A 21,069-nucleotide genomic window follows, 5' to 3' on the forward strand; every position below is an offset into this window, starting at 1 on the left:
GAAAAGAAGAGTCTTACTACCCTGTTTCAGTACAGGATTACCACAATTTCTCTTATCATTTTTGTTGAGATGGCTCAAACAACAAACATCACATTTTGTACTTCATTTTGCAATTGACCTGAATTTGAACTACAGACAACTTAATCTACCAGTGGATAAATGACTGTACTATGTCAAGAGGACCTATGATTTGGGCACTTTTAGATCATAATAAAATCAATACAGTGTCATGTACAATGTACCTTTTAACCTAATCTAAACAGCGTTATACCATAAGGTCTTACTAGAGCAATTTTTGCAATGGTCTTTCACAAAAAGTGTTGACGTAAAACAAGGAGAACAAATCTATGAAACATGCCCAGTATATTTGCCTGTGGCATTGATATAATAGATTTTGTGAATTTATATTGGTTAATGAATAAAGACTTGGGGGGACCAAATTTTACCTGATGGTATCATGTCCTAAATGATGCAATATGAAAATCAATATAGTGAATGACCATAAAAGCAATAAAATCTGGAAAGCCACATCTACCACTCAGGCACTTAAGGGGCTGTGGGGAGGGGAAGACAACTTGAACTTGGATCCTGCATATTTTGTATCTACTGTTTGTTGCTAGTGCTCCACATTTAGATTAAGAACATTGATTAAATATTCCCTTTATTTCAACCAGTTCAAATCCACCACTGGTATAGATTTACATGTATGTAACAAGTGTAAAATAAAAACACCCAAATTTCAACCCTAGAGTTCAACTTTAGCACACCAAAGTAGCCATTTGTTTACCAATTTTCTACTGGTTGAAAATGGTTATGTGTTAAACTTCACATAGCTAATTAATGTAGATTTGTCTGTTAAAACTATTAGATATTAGTATTATCTTAACTTCCACATATGTACCATACATTGTACTTCCTTCAATTGTCATGCAGTAAAGTTCTACTTGTGTGAGCAGGTTTGAAGCAGCTTGTAGCACAACAGTTGCCATTTCAGCACCACAGAAAGAACCATGTGTATCCTTGTCTTCTGAATGTTTCCTTGTCTTTGTTTACTTTCTCTGAATGTTTCCTTGTCTTTGTTTACTTTCTCTGAATGTTTCCTTGTCTTTGTTTACTTTCTCTGAATGTATCCTTGTCTTTGTTTACCTTCTCTGAATGTTTCCTTGTCTTTGTTTACTTTCTCTGAATATTTCAAAGGCCTGTATAGGGAAGGGCACCAACCCTGAAATACCTTCACCTCTTAGGGATTCAGGCTAGTACATCATGCCAAGGTAAATGATTGTGTCATGCAAACTGGATATTGAAGTTGGGTTGGTCAATATCATAGCCTTCAAGCTAACAGACAGAAATATATAACGTTAGTTTGCAGATTGTATAGTACATATGCATCAAACATACTGAACTTGCATTTCTGTGGAAAAGGGAAATATAATGTACAAATATCCCATCTGAATCATTTCACTTAGGAAAACAAAAAAAAATGTTTCTTAAGTGCTAGTGTAGTATAATGAGAAAATTAAAAAATAAGCTTGATATGTTTTATAGGGTCTTGAAACATTACAAGGATCATGTTGAAAAATGTTGAGGATGAATACCTTTATCAGTACATTTGCATGTGTCAAGTAGCTGAGATGGTATATAGATATAATAAACTACATACACAATTCAGTAACTATGATCAGATATGCCTCATTGGAAATCAATACAGAGGACAAAAGGACTGGGAATTTGGTAATATATCAGTACAGTCTACAATATCATACATGACACAAGCTAATGTTATCTGTGCCCTAAAAAAAGCACAATTTGGTGACAAAGCAACCATGGCTATGCTTCAGCTTCTGTTCCTCACATACAAGAAATTCAGCTTGTTTTCCATTCTTCTTGTGACGCCTCAAATGTGGAATAGCATGCAGAAACGATGATGTTACTAGGTCAGACCAAACCTTTTAGAGAAATTAGAGCATTGCATGAAAAATGGGGTACTGCGGGCTATAATGTGCATTTCATGCATTTTGTGTAGATATAATGTTACAGTATAAAATCCACATGATTGCACAATATAATTCATCCCAAACTACAAGTTTGAAAACAAAATAATAGCTATAGGCTGTGGATTAGTATTGTCAGCTATTGTAGTCTCCCCCAGTTAGCCCAGCTAAGTTAGGCTATATATTCAACTGAGGACCAAATTATGATCTTTGGATTACATATTGCTAACCTTTAGATGTTTACACAGGCTAACTAGTATAATTATATATAGTCCAACGAGTAGAATTGCAAATAAGAAATTTAAGTGTATGAATCAAATATTTTAAGACATAATGCAACAGATTTTTTAAACATTACAAAGAACTACTTGAATGTTAGATTGTATGCTTTCTGGAATTTACTGCAAAAGAAAAATGCCTAATAGTAAAAAATATTTGACTTCAAATCCTATATTTCAAGACGTAATGCAACAGGATTTGGTTTCATATTTTGGAGACATATTATAAATTTAAGAACTATTTTACACTGTAAGGTTCAAGGCTGGACTGCCAATTTGAAGAAAGAAAAGGCAATTCATACAAAATTGAAGTCTACAAGCAAGCCCACAAAAGGAGGATGGCAGCAAAATACTTTCAGTAGCGCTGCTGAGAAATGCTCCAAGATCGATATAGTTACAAGGAACCCACAAATTCAATGACATAAAACGGGGGCATTTCTCAATTGCGCACTTGACACGATAGCTAAGCCTCGACGGAAGATATAGCAATACAGAAATGCCAGCAGCCACAGTAAAATTGTCCATGCAACGATTTTAGAATTTCACAGACCTGGCGTCTTGGTAATGGATGTGCCATTATGGCAAAAACAATTTGATCTACTTTTCCACAGACTACACAGAGGCAAGGTAACACATAGTGAATCAGACTGGCACTAACAAGATTGTTGCTATATATACTCTTGTCTGCAAATGTTTAGGATAAATCTTCATAAATCCCAAAATCATTCTAAGCTAGCCTTATACTGTGAATTTTCAGGTTTTATGACCACAAAGTAAGGTAGAGCACTGAAATCTGGACTTCAATATGGGATAGGGCCAATTTATAAGCCAATTTTGACCAAAGACCATCTAAGTTTATATCTGCAGACACTCTGGTTGCCTGTGAATGGCCATTCAGATATTGCTGAGTAAGACTTACATGTATATTGATGTGGGGATAGAATACTAAACAGCTCACCTTACAAGTTTAAACTTTGATCATTGCAGGCTTGAATTTAAAAATAAATGCTGAACTGCAAAATCAACATGAAAACAGAGCCTAAGGGGAAAGCCTGTATAAAGTTTGTACACACTATTTCTGGGAGTAAATATAGATTTGCAATTAAGTTTTCGTCCCAGTTTTTTAGACCTGTTTTCATCTTGGCCTCTTGCTAAGTTTTTCCAATGTCTAAGAAGGAAATAAACAGGAGTGTCCTTAGAGTAACTGTTCAATCTATTGTATTACTTTAATGGCATTGTTCCAGTAGACAGACTAGGACAGACTGTCATACTGGATTCAACATCTCCCAATATCTGCTTGGAGACTGCAGTATCATACAAAGAAGATGTCACTGCCTATAATGGTTGGCTAAGCATAACGTTTACCTGTCATATGAATTATTCACATTGATGATATATAATACAATACCTTGTACAGCATAATTGCTACTGATTATGATAGTAGCTTAGTAAGATGATTATAAAAGTAATCTTGGTCCAGTTTTAGCTCATTGAAGCTACATATATTCTTCCATTGGTCGTCACAGGGAAGACAGATCATGAGATGTTATGTACAGTATTTACTGGCTCATTTTACTGTGGAAATTTCCATACCTATTCATTATGACAAGTATAATGAACGTAGACCACAGTTTAACATCCCTTCCTTTTGGTTATAACCCTCTCTAGCAGTAGTGTGCAAGCCGGGTAACTGACAATGTCTCAAACTTCCAAACTCTAAATCCAGACACAGGGTCCCTAACTACTGGAGTGCCCATGCTACAAAATTAATGTACAACCAAATTAAAGGTTATTCACAGTGTAACTCCTACTCACCAGTCTTTTCTCATGGCCCTGTTCCTCTCCCTGAAGGTCTCACACACTGATTGAATCTGCGAGGCATTTTGTTCCTGGATGGCTGCCACCCTTTGGGAGAACTCAGCAACTGCAACAGAAACACATCCATTGAAGCATACAGCAAACCATAGCCATTTATTATGTGTTCTTCCAACCATCTATACACAGTATGGTTTCTAGCATATATCCAATACTTAACAATCTTAAGATATACTTGAAGATTTAGGAATACCCCAAATTCTTTCTTGCAGATAAAAATTTATGTCTTACATTGCTGTCACATTTTGCAACAACACTTCAAGTGAAAAATAAAGACATCCATACAATGGAAATGCATCACACAACCCCAAACCATAACTAACAATGCAAGAATATCTTACAACGTTAAAACAGTATGAAATGTTTAAAGTACTCCTTTGATAGTTGCCCAGGAGCATATGAACTGCCGAGGTTGCTTGAATGAAGGCAGCTCTTGTGGCCATCTTGAATGAGTAAGTGGAGCTATAGGTTGTAAAGATTGTGACCCTGTATGTCTTAGACAGTGACAAAGTACTGGTGTCGTCTTAGACAATCATTCAAGTCACTTTACAATACACTCAGCACATAAATAACAGGTGAATGGGTGCCTGAGAACATTTTTATTTTGCCTGGAACAAAAGAACTGTTATAGTAATACACCTAAGTTACAAGGGAAGTAGGTGAGATACTGTTAGAAAGGTTCTGGGAAATAGTCTGATTCACTGCTGCAATTTTTTTTTTTTGTCAATGAGTTCTTGCATGAATTTTGAAGGAAGGGATTTATATCTTATGTTTCTGTTCAGCATTCTTACAAATGTAAATAGATCACTTATTTGTAAATTTGGAAGATACATTTAAAGACAAAATCCAGATCAAAAAAAGTCATGAATTTCTTTGGCCTGACAGTAACTTTGACCCCAACATAACCTTGTAATGTAGGTCACACAAGGCCATTGCCTTGATAACTGACCTTCTGACAAGTCAGTGGTTAGGGAAAACTAAATGCCTGTGCCTTTTTTTTCTTAAATGGAGGAAGCTAGTCTTTTAGGGTGTCATCATGAGGGCTGGGGGCAAACTTGCATCTGACTCCGTTCACTCCATAAAACTGTGTGTACAAAGGTATTGATTGAGTTTTTTTTCATGATATTTGAATCTATCATTAAGTTTCAAAATATGAGAACCAAGAAAGGAAATTGGCATGGCCTAAGTGTAATCAATTATGGCAGTAAAGACATGGTAAAACTGACACAAAATATAGGACAGGTTAAGTCTACCTATTAGTAAATAATGTGTCACAAATTGATGTAACTTTTTGTTTCAAATTGCTAATTGACTAGTATGTGCTACTTTTATTGCATTATGTGCATTATCATTGCAAACATAATTCAACTGTTACACCACTCATAATCTTTAACATTGTTAATAGTCAAATAAAGACTGAAATGTTGCAGATGCACGTTTGTGACCTGCAGCCAATTTTCTCAATGGCACTACACAGAAAACCTTTCCCTGGCCTCACTCTCTCATGCCTGCGTTTGGCTGCCATCCCAGCGGTAACGTTACAACACAGGCAGTTCCTAGCCTGAAGAGTTCTACATGGAGCTGACAATGACATATTAACACCCCCAGGGATGGGCTACAGTTGAGAAACTAGGGCGTTGTTTGTCTCGTCTGTCACAAATTGATGTATGTTTCATACCAACTCTGCTGTTGTGCTGTCTTGTGGTGTGCCAGGTAATCATATGATCTTGACAAGTTAGTCAAGTTGGAATTTATTGCAAGTCACTGAACTTTTGCTGTGTTTTTCCCCAGTTTTTGCAGTTACCTGTTCACTGCATTTTATTATATGGTGACTGTGTCTCCCTTCTATGCCTTCTGTGCTACAGAATTGAGTCTACTGCAAATTTAACACACTGCAAAAAAACATTGCAAAAGTAGATTACACATTGTCAACCATTTAATATATGTTATCATGATTCTTAATTTTGGTTGGTTATGAAAAGTTGTGTTTTATAGCTTGACAGATCACATTTAGTAAGAATTATGAAACAAGTACTTTGGTAAAGCAAGATATAAATGCCAGCAGCAAAACTAGAAACTCTAATTTCATGTCAGGTCAAAAGAGAATAAATACGACCAGCTTTAAAGCCTAGACGTTACCCCAGTTAAGTGTAAAAGCACGTCTTTGCACTCTACAGTTCAATTAAGCCTCTTCCCACTACAGAGTACACTACGGAGTGACTGTGGGTTGTGTGGAATTGAGACACAGCTAAAGTTTGGCAGCCTGCCATAGTCACAGCACTGGTGTGGTTACAATAATGTCAGGGGCAAATTGGACACCTGGAACACTCAAGCATCAGTGGTAACAATAATGCACACTTCAGTACCATGGACAGACCCTTCTTTCAACATTTCCCCCTAGGTCTAGGGTATGTAGCAGGCTATAGGAGGATGAAAACTTTGAATGATAGATTCCATGCCACTTAACAAGTCCACACAGAAGGCTTTATGCTACATGAGAAACATTTGAGGTCACAAAAACATGCCTGACCTTTGGTTGGTACGCTCTCCTCAATTTTTCTTCAAACACTTTATTTTTATCCTGTTACATCTAATATTGGTCCCCAAGCATTCCAAATGCTGATGTATTGCTAGGGATGCAAGACTTAGCCCACGCAGATTACGTCATGTCCTTCCTATTGGGAAACATAAGTGGCACTATGGGAAGACCTCTTCAAAACACCCACATGTAATAGACTGATCAGGCTGTGCCTTTCTAAGAAAGAAGGAATGCCCATGTGAATAAGACATTGTCAGAATCTATCTTATTCTGTCCTGCTGCATTTTGTCTGCCATGTACATGTAGTTCTGATGCAAGTTATCTTACACTTACCAAAACATTCACAAGAATAGTTAATGCAACTGCAGAAATTTGTTCTGCTCTGACGTACTAGAAGTTACAACCTCTAGTCAGCTAGAAAACTTTGCTTTGTTCTGGCCTCAGTTTGTAGAGAGGAATGAAAAGAGGATATATCATGTTTCTCTCTACTAAGCTCCACTCAGAATGGATGGCACCCTAGAGACTGCTTACTGTGCAAAAGCCCAGCTCCATACACTGCATTATTCAATTTCCTTCCAAAATTCTATGGGGGAGGGGGGTGGATTGATGTACCAAAAACATATCTGGGTGTGGCATTGAAGAATTTTCAGAAAAGCTTAACATCAACATTTTGTTTCTAATTTTTAGCAAAATGAGTTTTAGGCCTGTTTCAGGATATTGATATTTGAATCAAATGTATGCATTGTTCGTGCAGTATGGATGATATATTGTCTTCAGACTCAGAAGAAACAAAGCATTTCCTGATATTTATGTCTCTTGTCAATCCTATACAGTTCTGTGCACCACCAGATTGATCCATAGGGATCTATGTCCTTTACAATGGTGAATATCATTTGTCTTCTGCCTAGCTCAGTTCAATGCTTGTATTTGAAACACATCAAAGACAGGGAGACTTTCTAAAAGGTTAAGGTCGTTGACAGGTATGTAAAGACTCGTGACAATTTACTTTGTGTTTTGAAGGTACATGTTTTGACAATGTTTGCAAAAGAAACCTTAATATATGAATATGTTTAGAATTGCTAACTTGTACTACAACAAGTGTACTAGAACAAGTGCAGATAAGTTATTAGCATAGATGTCATAGTCAGAATTAAAAGATTAGAGAAGGATCGTCACACACTGCAGAGAAAAAATGGCTGCAAGACAATTTTCCTGATATAGGGAAAAGCAGGATCTTACATAAGGAATTGGCAGACAATGGTGTGGATGTGTATCTGCACAACAACCAACATTTCAGGACCAAGGCAAACTCTGGGTTACTTTTTACTTTGATGTACAGAGGTTATGCTTCCTGTGCCTTATTGTGTATTTGCTACAATGTGACTCTCTAGTTATTGCCACATGCTAGACATGGATACTGACAGGAAGTTAGGTCAAAGGTCCCAGAAAAGGTTATCTCATTTTGTGTCTTCAATTTCCTGCTATATGCATGTTTGTTGCCTTCTGGGAGCCATAGAGAAAATGCTTTAAAAACCTCCTTTCCTTTTCTACCAGGAAACACAAAGTCAACACAAATAATTTACAGTATGCAGTATTCTGTCCATCTGATCCTTTCCCATACCCAGTCAAATCCAAATCCTAATACTCCACTATCCAGATTACTTGGGGCTGTTCCTGTATCAAAATGAATTGGTTGTCACCATATCTCTGATTTCTGTCCTGGGAACATATTGCATACATGTACGTGATGAAATTGTCACCGTTTTCAACCATATCCTTGGGGGAATCGACAACATACCTATCACCGAAATCAAATATGAAAGCAATTATTCTACCCCTAATCTTCCTCGACATCTGACAGGTTGGTTTTTACTTTATTGTGGTGTCAAAAGCCTGTATTGAGGAGGAAGGAAATCAATAAAGAAAAGGTGTGATATGGCAAGCAGGGATGTCCTTAGGTTTGGCTGTCAGCCATCTAATCTTCCGATAGGTAATTTGTGACCAAACTGGGTATTATGGAGAAAGTCTGAAACAATTTTTATGCTACAACAATCTGATTCCTTGGATTCAACAATCTTTCCACAAAATGAGTATAAAGTCATCTTAACCTTGTTGAGTATGTTCTTTCTTCAGATTCCTTCTGAATCAGTCAAATCTTTAAAAAAATCATAAATTTACTATGCTATAAACAAGCAGTTTTTTTACTATTACAAGGAAAGAACATAATACCTAGACTCATGTTGGAGTTACATGCACATACATGTAGTTTTTATCTTAGACTTGTGAATTGCAAATGTTGGATTATCCAAAAAAATAAGTTAAACATTTTATGAGAACTTTCTGGGACTTATAACTTACCTTCCTGTCAGTGTCACTGACATACCTAGTATGTGGAAATACCGGTAACTAAGGAAACACAAGTAAACACAGACACACCAAAAACCTCACTATTATGTAATAGTACAATGACTATCAGTATACTTTATCAACCCACATTTGACACAGCCCTAGGGACAGCCAACTGATTAGTATCAAAGGAAATCAGATAGAATTTAATCAATAGGAGAAACTTTTATTGCAAATTTATACCTCTAGGATATGTCCAGTTTATCACAAAAAATGCAGGCGGATATGATCTTATAATATTAGGCTTTTCCATCTTGAAATTCTTGTGCAACTGTATGTGCAACCCATATATGGGTTGCACAGTACCATCCATATAGCGCCCTGTATATGTACAATATGTGCAAAATGCAATGAATGCAGAAGTAACTATGCCACTGCAGTGGGTCGGGGTGTATGACCTGATTAAGACATGAAATTATTGAAAAATACTGTGTAAAAAATGCCAGCAGGACATGGGTTAAGATCTAGAATTTTTCAAAAAGTTGAATGTGACTTGAGTTGCACATGTTATACCTGTTCCAATTAAGACCCCAATGTTCTAACAACCCTGTGTTCCAACTCACAACATTCCAACAACTCAACCTAGTATGTTTAGACAACCCTTACCCTGTACCATTACGCAAAATATGTCCCAAGTCAACCATGATGGAACTGTGTGGGCGCCAGACTGATGTGCAACATTATTGTTATTGACAGTTCAAAATTGCGGCCATTTGGCTGTAACACCCCGCACAAATGTCTTATGACTGCTGCAAGAAATCCAATAAATATATCAACAACAATTTTACAGCAGGATTAAAATGAATTGATTTCAGGAAGGCTAACATAGTATGTAACTTGGAAGGGGAAGTTTTGATTTCTTTGTTCTCAGATTTTAACAACTACATTGAAATTTCAACATGAAATCAGAGTCTGAGAGGAAGGTCTGTATCTGTACCTGTACAATTGCTTGCTGGGTATTATGAGTATGAAATTCATACGGAATTCCAGGAAAAAAATAATCCCAAGCCCCATCAAAGCATGAGAATGTGAAATCAAATTGTTTTGCCAAAGAAGACAATTAAACTAAAACAATAAATTGATTTTAATCAAAATAGATCCAAATGAATGTTTTTCAGTTCCATGAGTGAATGTGTTGAAAGCAGTGAGAAACATGATTATTAAAACTGTTTGTTGTCTATTCCCAGAAGACAACATCCAATTGTTTCCTTACAATCAACCAAAAGATTGATATCAGTTACAGTGTTACTAATTGATCCTTCTGAATGATTTCACAAAATTAATTTATTCTAGGATAATAAATAGGGAGTTTGGGGGTCTTCCATTTGACAAGAGTGGTAATTGGGAAATTTTGTTTGTAAGTAATTCTCTAACGTTATTATGTCATTTCAGGTGAACTGAAAGTCTATACTTTGGCACACATAGTTTCAGAGAGTGAATGTAGCAAGACACGTGTTTTTGCGGGATCTCTGTTTTTATGTTATGCTAAAATCTACATTCAAAAGAATGTCCATGTACATTAGGAATTATATAGGTGACATTATGCACTCATATATGACAAATGAGGTCACAGGTCTAATACATAAACTGAAGACATTCCTGACAGAATGAACTTTATATGACGTACGGTACAGGTACAGGTAGTAAAAGCAAAAATTGCCTGGGCAGCAGTGCACAGAAAGTGATGACATCACTGAAAATTGATGCTTTCATCAACATGTATGACATATTTAACCCCAGCAGTGTCAAGCAACTGTATTAGATGTGTGCATTAGGCCACACCAATTTAATTTGTTGGTTCTCGGATTTTTTCAGAAAAAATATGAAGCGACAGGGAGAAAAAAATAAAAATAAAAACAGGTCTAGGCATCCTATTATAGGCTTAAATGCTATGGAATGAGCCATGAAGTCAACACAAAAGGCTGGGTTAAAATTTAAACATTGAATTTTGAACTTTTAATCAAACCACTGCAATGATAGATGGGAAAACTGTAACAACTAGGAAGAAAAGGACTTTCCTCAACTGTTGGGGGCAAAACATGAGCATTTTTCAGTTGATTCAGGACCAGAATCAATTTTTTTTTTTTTTTACAAATCAGAAAAAAACAAAGAGGCGAATCCGAGAACCAACAAATTAAATTGGTGTGGCCTTAGTAGGGCAAATGTAATCAGCATCGGTGCTATAAGGGTTAATGATAAGTACTGTCAATCGACAACTGAGCAAATTCTGGTGACATCACTTTAAATAAGTGCACCCGTGCTGTCAAAGTCATGCATGATACATTAACGAAATATGCCATACCGCTGCACAAAAACTGATGACATCAGTATCTTTTCAATCTAACCACATCAATTTCCTGTCACAGTGGTATCATGTTACAGGAGCCAGGCACTATTACTATACTGACAATACTGATATACACTGATAACACTGTAATGTCTGTCAAGCAATGATAAAATCTAAAATATACTGGGCATGCATTGTACATATTAATCATTTAACAGTTGTGTCAATATTCTACCACGGGCAAAAGCAGTGTTAGAATGTTTAGTACATGTTTTGTAATTTTTTTTTCCGGATTGAAATTTTATGACAAAGTAGAGTAGCTAAAGCTGAATTGCATACAAGGAAACATTTTATATCCAAACAGAATGTCAAAGGAGTCCAACAAACAAATTCTGTTTTCAAATTGATAACAACATTTTCATAAAATTATCATGTTCTTTATTTTTACACTATAGATGATTTAAGAGAAAAAAAAGTTTTTTTCTGTTTTTCAATTATTTTTTTGCCCATTTTAATGCTGTTGTGTTGCTGCTCTGATTTCAAAAGATGTTGCTGGATAAAAATGTCAACATGAAAACACACCCTGAGTAGAAAGCCTGTACCTTGGTAAACACAGTTTTAGGTACGTACAAATGTAGTGAGCAGATGCCAGTTTTCCTCCAGCCCTCCCTTCTCATCATGCCCTCTTGCTAAAATTATACATTAAAATGCCTGTCAACCCTGTAACAGCATTGATGTCACCTTACGTTGTAATTTGTACACTTCCCAATTCACCTTCCTCAGGTGTCCCCACCTGGGACAAACCCTACCACGCAGCCCTGCTGGACCATTACATTTTAACACCTGCATGAGAAATAATCCGGATTATCTGTCATGACACCCTTGTTTTCCTGATCACAGCACTTGATTGCTTTATACGGCATCAATCCTATCATCACGTACTTTGCTGGTTTTTGCTGAGGGTTGAGTGGTCTTTGGAAAACTTATCACAAAATTGCTCCTTTGAGTTGGTTCTTTACTTTTACTTACCTTTTTAAGGTAGAGATAGAATCGTAAAATGGTGTTGAATTGTCTTTAGAATTTTATAATCCTCATACAAACTTGTCTGGTACCCATCATGATATTCTAAGTCAACCAGTTTGCATCCACAGAAATTACGATAATCGACTCATTTTGTCTTAAGTCTTTTTTATGCTTTTTTAACATTTTTTTCTTGCTAAAAAAAGCTAAAACGTCTGAGAACCAAGAACACAAATTGGTTGGGCCTAAAACTCATTTCTAAGTCTTAGTTAGAGTGTTGTCAACTGAAAGGATGCCCCACTTTTATACATTGTGTTATAGGAATATCATCAATCCTAATAATCAAGACTGTCAAAACCTATTTGAAGCCACAGTGTAATATCTTAAGACCATTACTTGCTAACTTAAAGATGCTAACAAGACTGTGCCCCAGATATAACAAGAAATGTTGTTATAGGCTTCTTCAGTTCATAATATTGCCAACAGATGCACATATTGATTTCTTCCTGCTTGTGGTGCATCTTGAGAACACTTTCAGGTCTTCTTTGAAGATTGCTGAGATCAGCAAGTGAGAATTGCTATTCTGACGTTATATATCAAATTTACATAAATCATGAAATTTGCAGTAACAGTTCTACGCCTACTGTTAGCCTGTTTTCTAGCTTGTTAGCAGAGGACAAAAGTTAAAGGCCGAGGAAAATTAATGTTGTGTTCCTTATTATAAATTCTTACCAACCCTAAAAAAATTAGGGTTGGTACAGTATACACTGTAGGTAGTTATTCTTTTTAGATCATGAAAAGTCATTGTATAGCAGCATGGCGAACTAGATGGCAACCTCCATGATATTGACCTCCTGTAAATTGATGGACATGGTTGACCTTTATATGTGCCGTCTAACAAGCCGACAACAAAAACCGCCTTCACTCTGCCAAGTGCTGATGTCAGAATTTGAAACAGGGTGATGTTTACGTCTAGTATTCTCATATTTTTCCACCCTGTAAATTTCCTAACCTTTTTATTCCATCTACTGACCTGCCCGGAGAAATTATGCTAAGGTTTCTACTTCATTACATAAAACGTTGCCTGTGCTTGTTGTCAGCAGTGGTCATCAATTACATGTACTACCATTCTCCATATAGAAGATGCTAGCAGCATGACATTTGATGAGCACATATGAAAAAAAAACATGCATTTTTTCCGTATCTGATCTGCTCCCTTGATAAATATTAGCTTGCAAGGAATGCTTCCTGTTGTTTTTGTGATAATTCAAGCATATGCTGGAATGCAGAGTATGTATACCCGTGGGAAATATTGCCAGTTGACATAACTAAAAGCTTTCCACATCAAGTGAGGCCATATTTTACCGTATAATGCCATGCCAGACATTTCAATTAATTATACGTTTGTTGTGGGCAGGAGTGAGCCACGCTATTGTGTTACAGTAGTGAGCGCCTCCCACGACCTGACCGCCATTGCACAGTTCGGCATTTCTCCAGAGACACATGCTGGAATATCACTATCCACATCTCCTACCCAACCCACTCTTACAGAAGGATGTACTCATTCTACTGTATACATATCATCAGCACCATCTTCTGACTCAATGTACATATTTTTGTCAGCATTCCTACACATACATACAATTACACCGAACGTCATGGATATTTGATTATCATTTTTGATATAGATGTAATTATTCTAGCAAAGATTATTACTATCTTGCAGCCATTGCGTCAGGATTTACGGTATTGTTTCAAATGCTGAAAATTTTGGAATGTTATTCCCAGCCCCGGAGGTATGAGAGAGATGATGCCATGGAGAGGTCGGTTCTCACCTGTTCGAAGCAGCTTCACGGAAACATCCTCGCCTTGAATAAAAAAGTCATCTATATCCACCTGCGACGGTTCCTCGTAGAAATTCTTCTGAGAATTCATGCTGTTCTGGTGGTAGATTACGGTCTAAGTTAGCGAAACAGAATCCTGCACTACACGCCCACCCTTTCCTCTGACAGGGCATTGTTGGCAAGAGGAGCCCTGCATTTTGTTACATCCTCTCTGATTGGTCTGGCCAGCTCCTAACAGATTAACTGGATTGCTGACTGTCTCAATTGGCTCCATAATGAATTACTCCACAAAAAAAAGCCATGCTTGCTCCACATCCAGGCCATTCGTTCTTGGTCCAATCATAATCTGCATTCTGAAAATCACATGGCATGTTATCAAAATGCAAGAGGGTCGCTTCCTCTGTGTAGGTGGAGATTCCCTAACTAGCGATGACTTATTCATTCCTGAATGCGTTCACAAAGTGCCGAATCAATAGCTCCGGTGTACCGAGACTTTAAACTATATTGTAATAGTCAATACTATTACTGTCAACTTCATTATCTGTATGTCACTAGAATTGTCACATCACTTAAGTCGGCATTCCTATAGTATTTGCAGCAGCAAAACAAACAATTCCAGCGTATATTATGCTTTTTAGCATGGTTGAAGCATTACATAAATGGATATCTTATATGAAAAATGGCCTCCTGGAATATATGACAGGTAGCCCTGTATATTGGTATCCATGATCTCCCACCCTACCATTTCCAAGCATCTATCTCTATGTGCTGTGTCAATTTGGGGGGCAGCAGGAGCCAGGGAAAGGTCTGTGGTGCATAGTAATGATAGAGCAGGAGAATTACATCTAAAAGGACCGGCCAGGCTGGGGAAATCAAGATGTACCCACAGGCCTTGGGGACATGTCATCATTTCTGCCATAGTTTGACTTCACCTCACTGCAATTTTGCCCTTGTGTGTGAACATATAAATGCTGCTGTGGTGTATTAATGAGCAGGCAAAAGGGAAATGCCGCCGCAAGGCCGCACCAAATATAATTCCTTGGTTCACGGACATTTTATATGAAATTTAATATCATGAAAACAGAGGGCTGGGAGGAAAACTAGCACCTAATTCTGGTATGTGCATGTGTACCATTAGGTGCAGATTTTTCCTTCAGGGGCTGTATTTATGTTGATATTCCAATCTAACATTATTGAAATCTTAGAAACAACAAATTAATTTGTTGTCACCTAATCCAGTGGTCCTGCTAGATCACCAATTGGCATTTCACATTTTGTATACTTATTAGATTTCTTCCTAATTTATTACATTGTATGGCAACCAGGACAATATGTCATCAAAAGATCTTGAATATTGATACCTGAAATGAACCCATTTTGCATGCGGCACATACATGTAAATTGATTGCAAGCAAGCTCCTCTACCTACCTACAGTTGGAAATAATCAATTTCCTACTTGTGGCTCTCAAAATTCTCCATAAAATATAAGAGGGCAAAATAGTAAATAAGATTAGGAAAATATCTGTACTCAAGCTTCTGGTATGAAATTCCAAACATGCTCACTTAAACGAATAAAACCCAACTTATCAAATTGGTCAGTAGTAAATTAGTTGTAAGATTGAATATTAGAAATTTATAAAAAAACAGAAACTATGGCATATGATAATTGTTGATACCTTAGAATTGTTAACATTACAATAGACACTAAACTAGGCTCTTGACAACTGAATAAATACTTAACAGCACTGTATGTTTGCAACAATTCTATATTGCATAAAATGATAAAGGAAATCAATAATTATCATTACCCTTATAATGTAGCCACCAGTCAGGCCATTGTCCAAGCAGTCACCCTGAAACTCAGGTCATCTTTGTACATTTATGATCAAAAGCAACTTAAAAAGGCATCTAGAACTCCAAGGTCAGAATGACCATAATGAGCAATTAGCATTTTCTACAAGTACATGCCATAATTCAGAGTATCAATCTTAAAATGTGTATGATTTCACATTTCTTATTATCATGTACTAGCAAGTCTATTTTAAGATTGGCGAACATGCCCTACCAGTATATATCATAAATGAAATACGAATTCACACATTTTACAAATCTGTCAATTGGTTACATTGCACAGAAATTCTGCAAGCTACAAGAGCTATCATTATTAAAACATCATGGCCTTAGTGAGGAGTATAACACATACATGTACATGTATCTATGGGTATGCATATATGAACACTGTAGAAATGAAGCATGAATGGAGAGGAGGCTGGGTTTGGCAATGGACTCGATAATTCTGTATGCAAATCTGGCTACAGCCACTTAGGCCATATGTAGGCACTGCAGTTAGGCAAACTACAGGTCGTTGACATTAGTTCAAGTGAAACAGGCAAGGACACAATTAAGGGAGACAATGTAAAGCACAGGTCAGGCCACACCAATTCAATTGCTAGTTTTTAGACATTCCTGTGTGAAATTGCACTGAATGCCTTTAAGCAATGCCCAGATGTAATGAGATCTTCAGTTGATCATGTAGACAGATGTTGGCTGTCCATGGTACTGAAAGCAAGTCTGTTTGTAGGTTTTGTAGCACAGAGAACTTAAAATATCATGTTGGTATTCCAAATCTAGATTTTTTTTGGAAATCCAAGAATCAAGAAATCAAATTGTGTAGCCCAAGCAGTGTAGAAAATAGTGCACTAAATGGGGTCCAGTCTCGGTATTCTAGTTGTTGGCCTTTCTCCGAAAACATGGAAACAGCAAAATGGCACATTTGCTCTTTGAAGTTAACACGTTTGTGAGATCTTTATAATTTTGATAAAACAGAAAGCTTAAATGTGTTACACTGTGTTGAATTTTATACTGGCACTGCCTAGTATGTAATTTTGGTTCACTTTGTTATACAGAAATGCCACCAAGAGACACCTCTTAGAACTGCAGTGAATAGTTTTGTTGCACAAACTAATATCAATATCATATAACTGGATTGTATTTTGAACCTTTCAATATATTGTCTATGTGTGGTAGTTTGATTTTGATGACTTGTCTCATAAGCTAGTAAGACTTCAAATAATGGCCAGTCGTATAAGGTAGCTTATATACTTTTTGTATAATCCTAAATAATGCTGGTTTCCTATTCCATGGTGCCCTTGTTAGATATTTGCAGGGAACTCTGTGTTGCCCCCTATCAGTTACAGCAGCTATTGCAGGGCTTATATCACTTTAACCATATACATTGGCTTTAATATATATTAGAAATATGCAACTTTTATGGACACGCAGTACCTAATGAACCTACTACATGTAAAATGTAAATCACAGCAATTATATGTGTTATCATACTAGTATATTTGCCCTATATATTATCTAAAAAAAAACAATCGTGAAGCAAATCTACACACAAAATCCCTTTTATGGCTTTTAAAAGCTGAGTTCATTGAATGACAATTACCATGGTTGAAGGAAAAGAAGAAATGTGCTGTATTATGGTGTCATTGGCATCAAATAATGCCATTTGTAGAATATATTTTTTGGAGGACAACTGCCAAGTATCAATTATGCCAAAACACACGATGGTCAGATTTGGGCCCAAAAGTCCCAATCCGCTACTATGGAGATCGAATCCCCCGAACCCGCGAATCTTGTTCGATATGACGTCATTCGAATAGAGCGGGCGTTCGATCTGGGGTTACCCGCGGTCATTTACAGTAAAGCCGCTACAACCGGCTACTTCAAGCCCTTTTTTACTTGGGAATCACGGAACAGGAAAAATCCACCTTTCCACAAATATGAACCGTTTTCAAAACATTACATCTATGCCGTGATTTTATTGTGGATATGTAACATGTAACGAAGCTACTACCGTCATCGTGGGTGACCTTGAAGGTCAGAATTCTTGTATACGCTGTTATAAAATCCAGGTCCCCATATCCAAGTGTCATAGCATGCGTGCAAACATGGTATTTTAACCACTCCCCAAAATCGCTCAAATTACCTCATTGAGGTCTTGTTTGGAAGAGCAACGATTTCCGCAGCTTTCTGTCTTAGGGATTTTTAAAATATGGCCGCGATTATGAATTATCGGTATTTAAAGTTAAAACACTGCGTTTTTAGCTCTTCTTTTGACTGTAAGTCGAGTTTTAGTTAAAAAATAAAAAAATCCTAAGACAGAAAGTTTAAATTTACTGTAATATTTCTAAAAATCCAAAAATCTAACCTTATTTTTAATTTTCGGGGCCTCTTAAAATCAGTTGTTTGGTTCTCGTGAACCCTTTTTGAAATCCGAAATTGATCTCATTTGGAAGCAAATGTACACAAAGTGGAGCAAAGGCAGTGCAAGAATAACATTTGAGGTAAACAAAATCACTTATTACATTTTATTTTGACGAGTATTTACTCTCCAATTACTTTTGTTTATTTTCAAATTTTACCCGTTGCCCCCGGGCCGGCCTGGGACTCCCGCGCGGCCACGTTCGAACGCGTTCTGTAACCCGATACCTCCCTAGTAATGCGACTTTTAGCCTAGCAACCGACCGCCGTGACAGTCTGTTAAACTTTGGCTAACACAAATTTACTTGAGTGAGCCAGTAGAAGTGCTTAACTTTGAGGTGTATTTATGGACTGAGATAAAAATATCTCTTAGGTGTAAATTTCAATCCAATGAGCCGTGATATGCGACGAGACCAAAATTCGCTTTGAAATCCGAATCCTAAATGGCAACACCCGGGCATAAAAGCGAGCTCTTTGCTGACATTCAACCAAAGAGTTCGTAGCAATATCAATAACGCCGACTTACAATGGGTTGTTGCCCCATGAGAACATGCTAATAGAGCAATACTAAGCTAGCTTCTGTATATCTCATTAGAGGGCTGACAATATAAGCTGGGCATGCCATAAGTCACCATCATAAAACTCATAAATGTTTGTGCAGTGTAAAATCAATAGATGGCATACAGGGCTGCGCCATCATATGCTCGGATAACCATGTGAGCTTTTTTATATATTGCCCAATACATCATGGGTCTGTAGGTTTATATAAATGCCATTTTATCAATTTTTTTTAAAGAAAAGACATGAGATTTTTTTCACAGATTGTTTTTTAATAACAGAGAAAATTGCTCTTTGAAATTTTCCTTTAACCATGTATGCCATTAGACTATTATTAATATATGTCCCTCACCCATGATCATGAGCTCAATTGGTTTATCAAAAATGGCACCCATCTGTTTGATTATTATGAATTCAACTCTGGAGAGGCTCAAAGAAAAAATGGCTGGTGACACTGTAGTCATGTTTTTTGTAGGTCATCATTTGAGGCAGTAGAATTTTGAAGCAGGCTATGACAGAATCAAATGCAGTTGAGGATTTGAGATGGTATTTTCTGCATCAAGATTACGGATTTTTGCAGGCCACATGTAGGATTTTTCCAAGAATGCCCAAGAATATAATGATCACAAGGCATGTTTGACTGAGCCCTAACTTTTCCCGGGTCCCTATTGCCTTGAAATGTCATCAAGTCTCTGCCATCTGGCATTTCCAGCAGATCACCTGTAATGGTTTCTTGCTTCAGAAAACACGTTCACTCGTGTGCAAGTATTGATTTCAGATACTGTGAATCTTGAAATGTTTGAGGTGGTTTTATTTTTGTGGTTTTTGCAGTGACCTTTCCACTGTGAATCCATGATAACGTGAACAGGCATTTTGAATGTATTACTTCTGTACTATGCAATTGCTTCTCGTGTGAACATAAAAAAATTGCAACTACCTTCTTTCGTCTTCCACAGAATAAAGTGCCTGTAAAAATCATAACTATATCCACACCCAGAAAGTCTCATGAGATGAGTTTGGATGTTATAAAGATACAGGGTTAATGTGTTTATCAGTATCTCAGATGAGAAAACAGCACTACAACACTATAACTGGTTCTCTCCTTGGTGGTGATTGTGTAGTCCGTACAACACTATAAAGACTGGTTCTCTCCTTGGTGCTGATTGTGTAATCTGTAGAACACTATAACTGATTCTCTCCTTGGTGCTGATTGTTTAGTCTGTAAAACACTATAACTGGTTCTCTCCTTGGTGCTGATTGTTTAGTCTGTAGAACACTATCAAGATTGGTTCTCACCTTGGTACTGATTGTGTAGTCTGTAAAACACTATAAAGACTGGTTCTCTCCTTGGTGCTGATTGTGTAGTCTGTAAAACACTATAAAGACTGGTTCTCTCCTTGGTGCTGATTGTGTAGTCTGTAAAACACTATAAAGACTGGTTCTCTCCTTGGTGCTGATTGTGTAGTCTGTAAAACACTATAACTGGTTCTCTCCTTGGTGCTGATTGTGTAGTCTGTAAAACACTATAACTGGTTCTCTCCTTGGTACTGATTGTATAGTCTGTAGAACACTATAAAGATTAGTTCTCTTCTTGGTGCTGATTGTGTAGTCTGTAGAACACTATAAAGATTAGTTCTCTTCTTGGTGCTGATTGTGTAGTCTGTAGAACACTATAAAGATTAGTTCTCTCCTTGGTGCTGATTGTGTAATCTGTGGAACAAAATAAAGATAGGTTCTCTTCTTAGTGTAACTTCCCTCCTATCCCTTTTTTTAACTTCTCTTGCTAGAATTTTATGTGAAAAGTGTCAAGCAACCAAGAAATCATATTGTTGTGGTCTAAAGTGAACCCGTGAGCCCTGATTCTAATGAAATCGAGGAAAGGTATGCCACGAACCAGTGTGGGGATATCGATCCTGGAGAGTTGGGTATTCAGGGCGCTGACACTGACTGATGAGGCAAATGTGATGCTAGACATGTTTGCATTAGGCCATGCTGATTTGA

At 37.0% G+C, this 21,069-nt stretch overlaps 1 protein-coding gene across 10 annotated transcripts in view; it reads right to left on the bottom strand.

Annotated features, from left to right (window-relative positions):
• The window catches only part of LOC109474223 (intersectin-1-like), a 66,607-nt gene that overhangs the window by 26,633 nt on the left and 18,905 nt on the right, over nt 1-21,069 (bottom strand). For all 10 annotated transcript variants that reach the window (XR_002140465.1, XM_019774477.1, XM_019774480.1 and 7 more), the window contains exon 2: nt 4,085-4,193. Coding sequence is in view for 9 of the 10 variants with exons in the window: in XM_019774477.1 (XP_019630036.1) it covers nt 4,085-4,193 (109 nt within the window). In the remaining variant the exon portion in view is untranslated. The remainder of the gene's footprint in view (nt 1-4,084; nt 4,194-21,069) is intronic.

Source organism: Branchiostoma belcheri, unplaced genomic scaffold, assembly GCF_001625305.1.
Source record: "Branchiostoma belcheri isolate BF01 breed outbred unplaced genomic scaffold, Haploidv18h27 scaffold30, whole genome shotgun sequence".
NCBI classification, from domain to species: domain Eukaryota; kingdom Metazoa; phylum Chordata; class Leptocardii; order Amphioxiformes; family Branchiostomatidae; genus Branchiostoma; species Branchiostoma belcheri.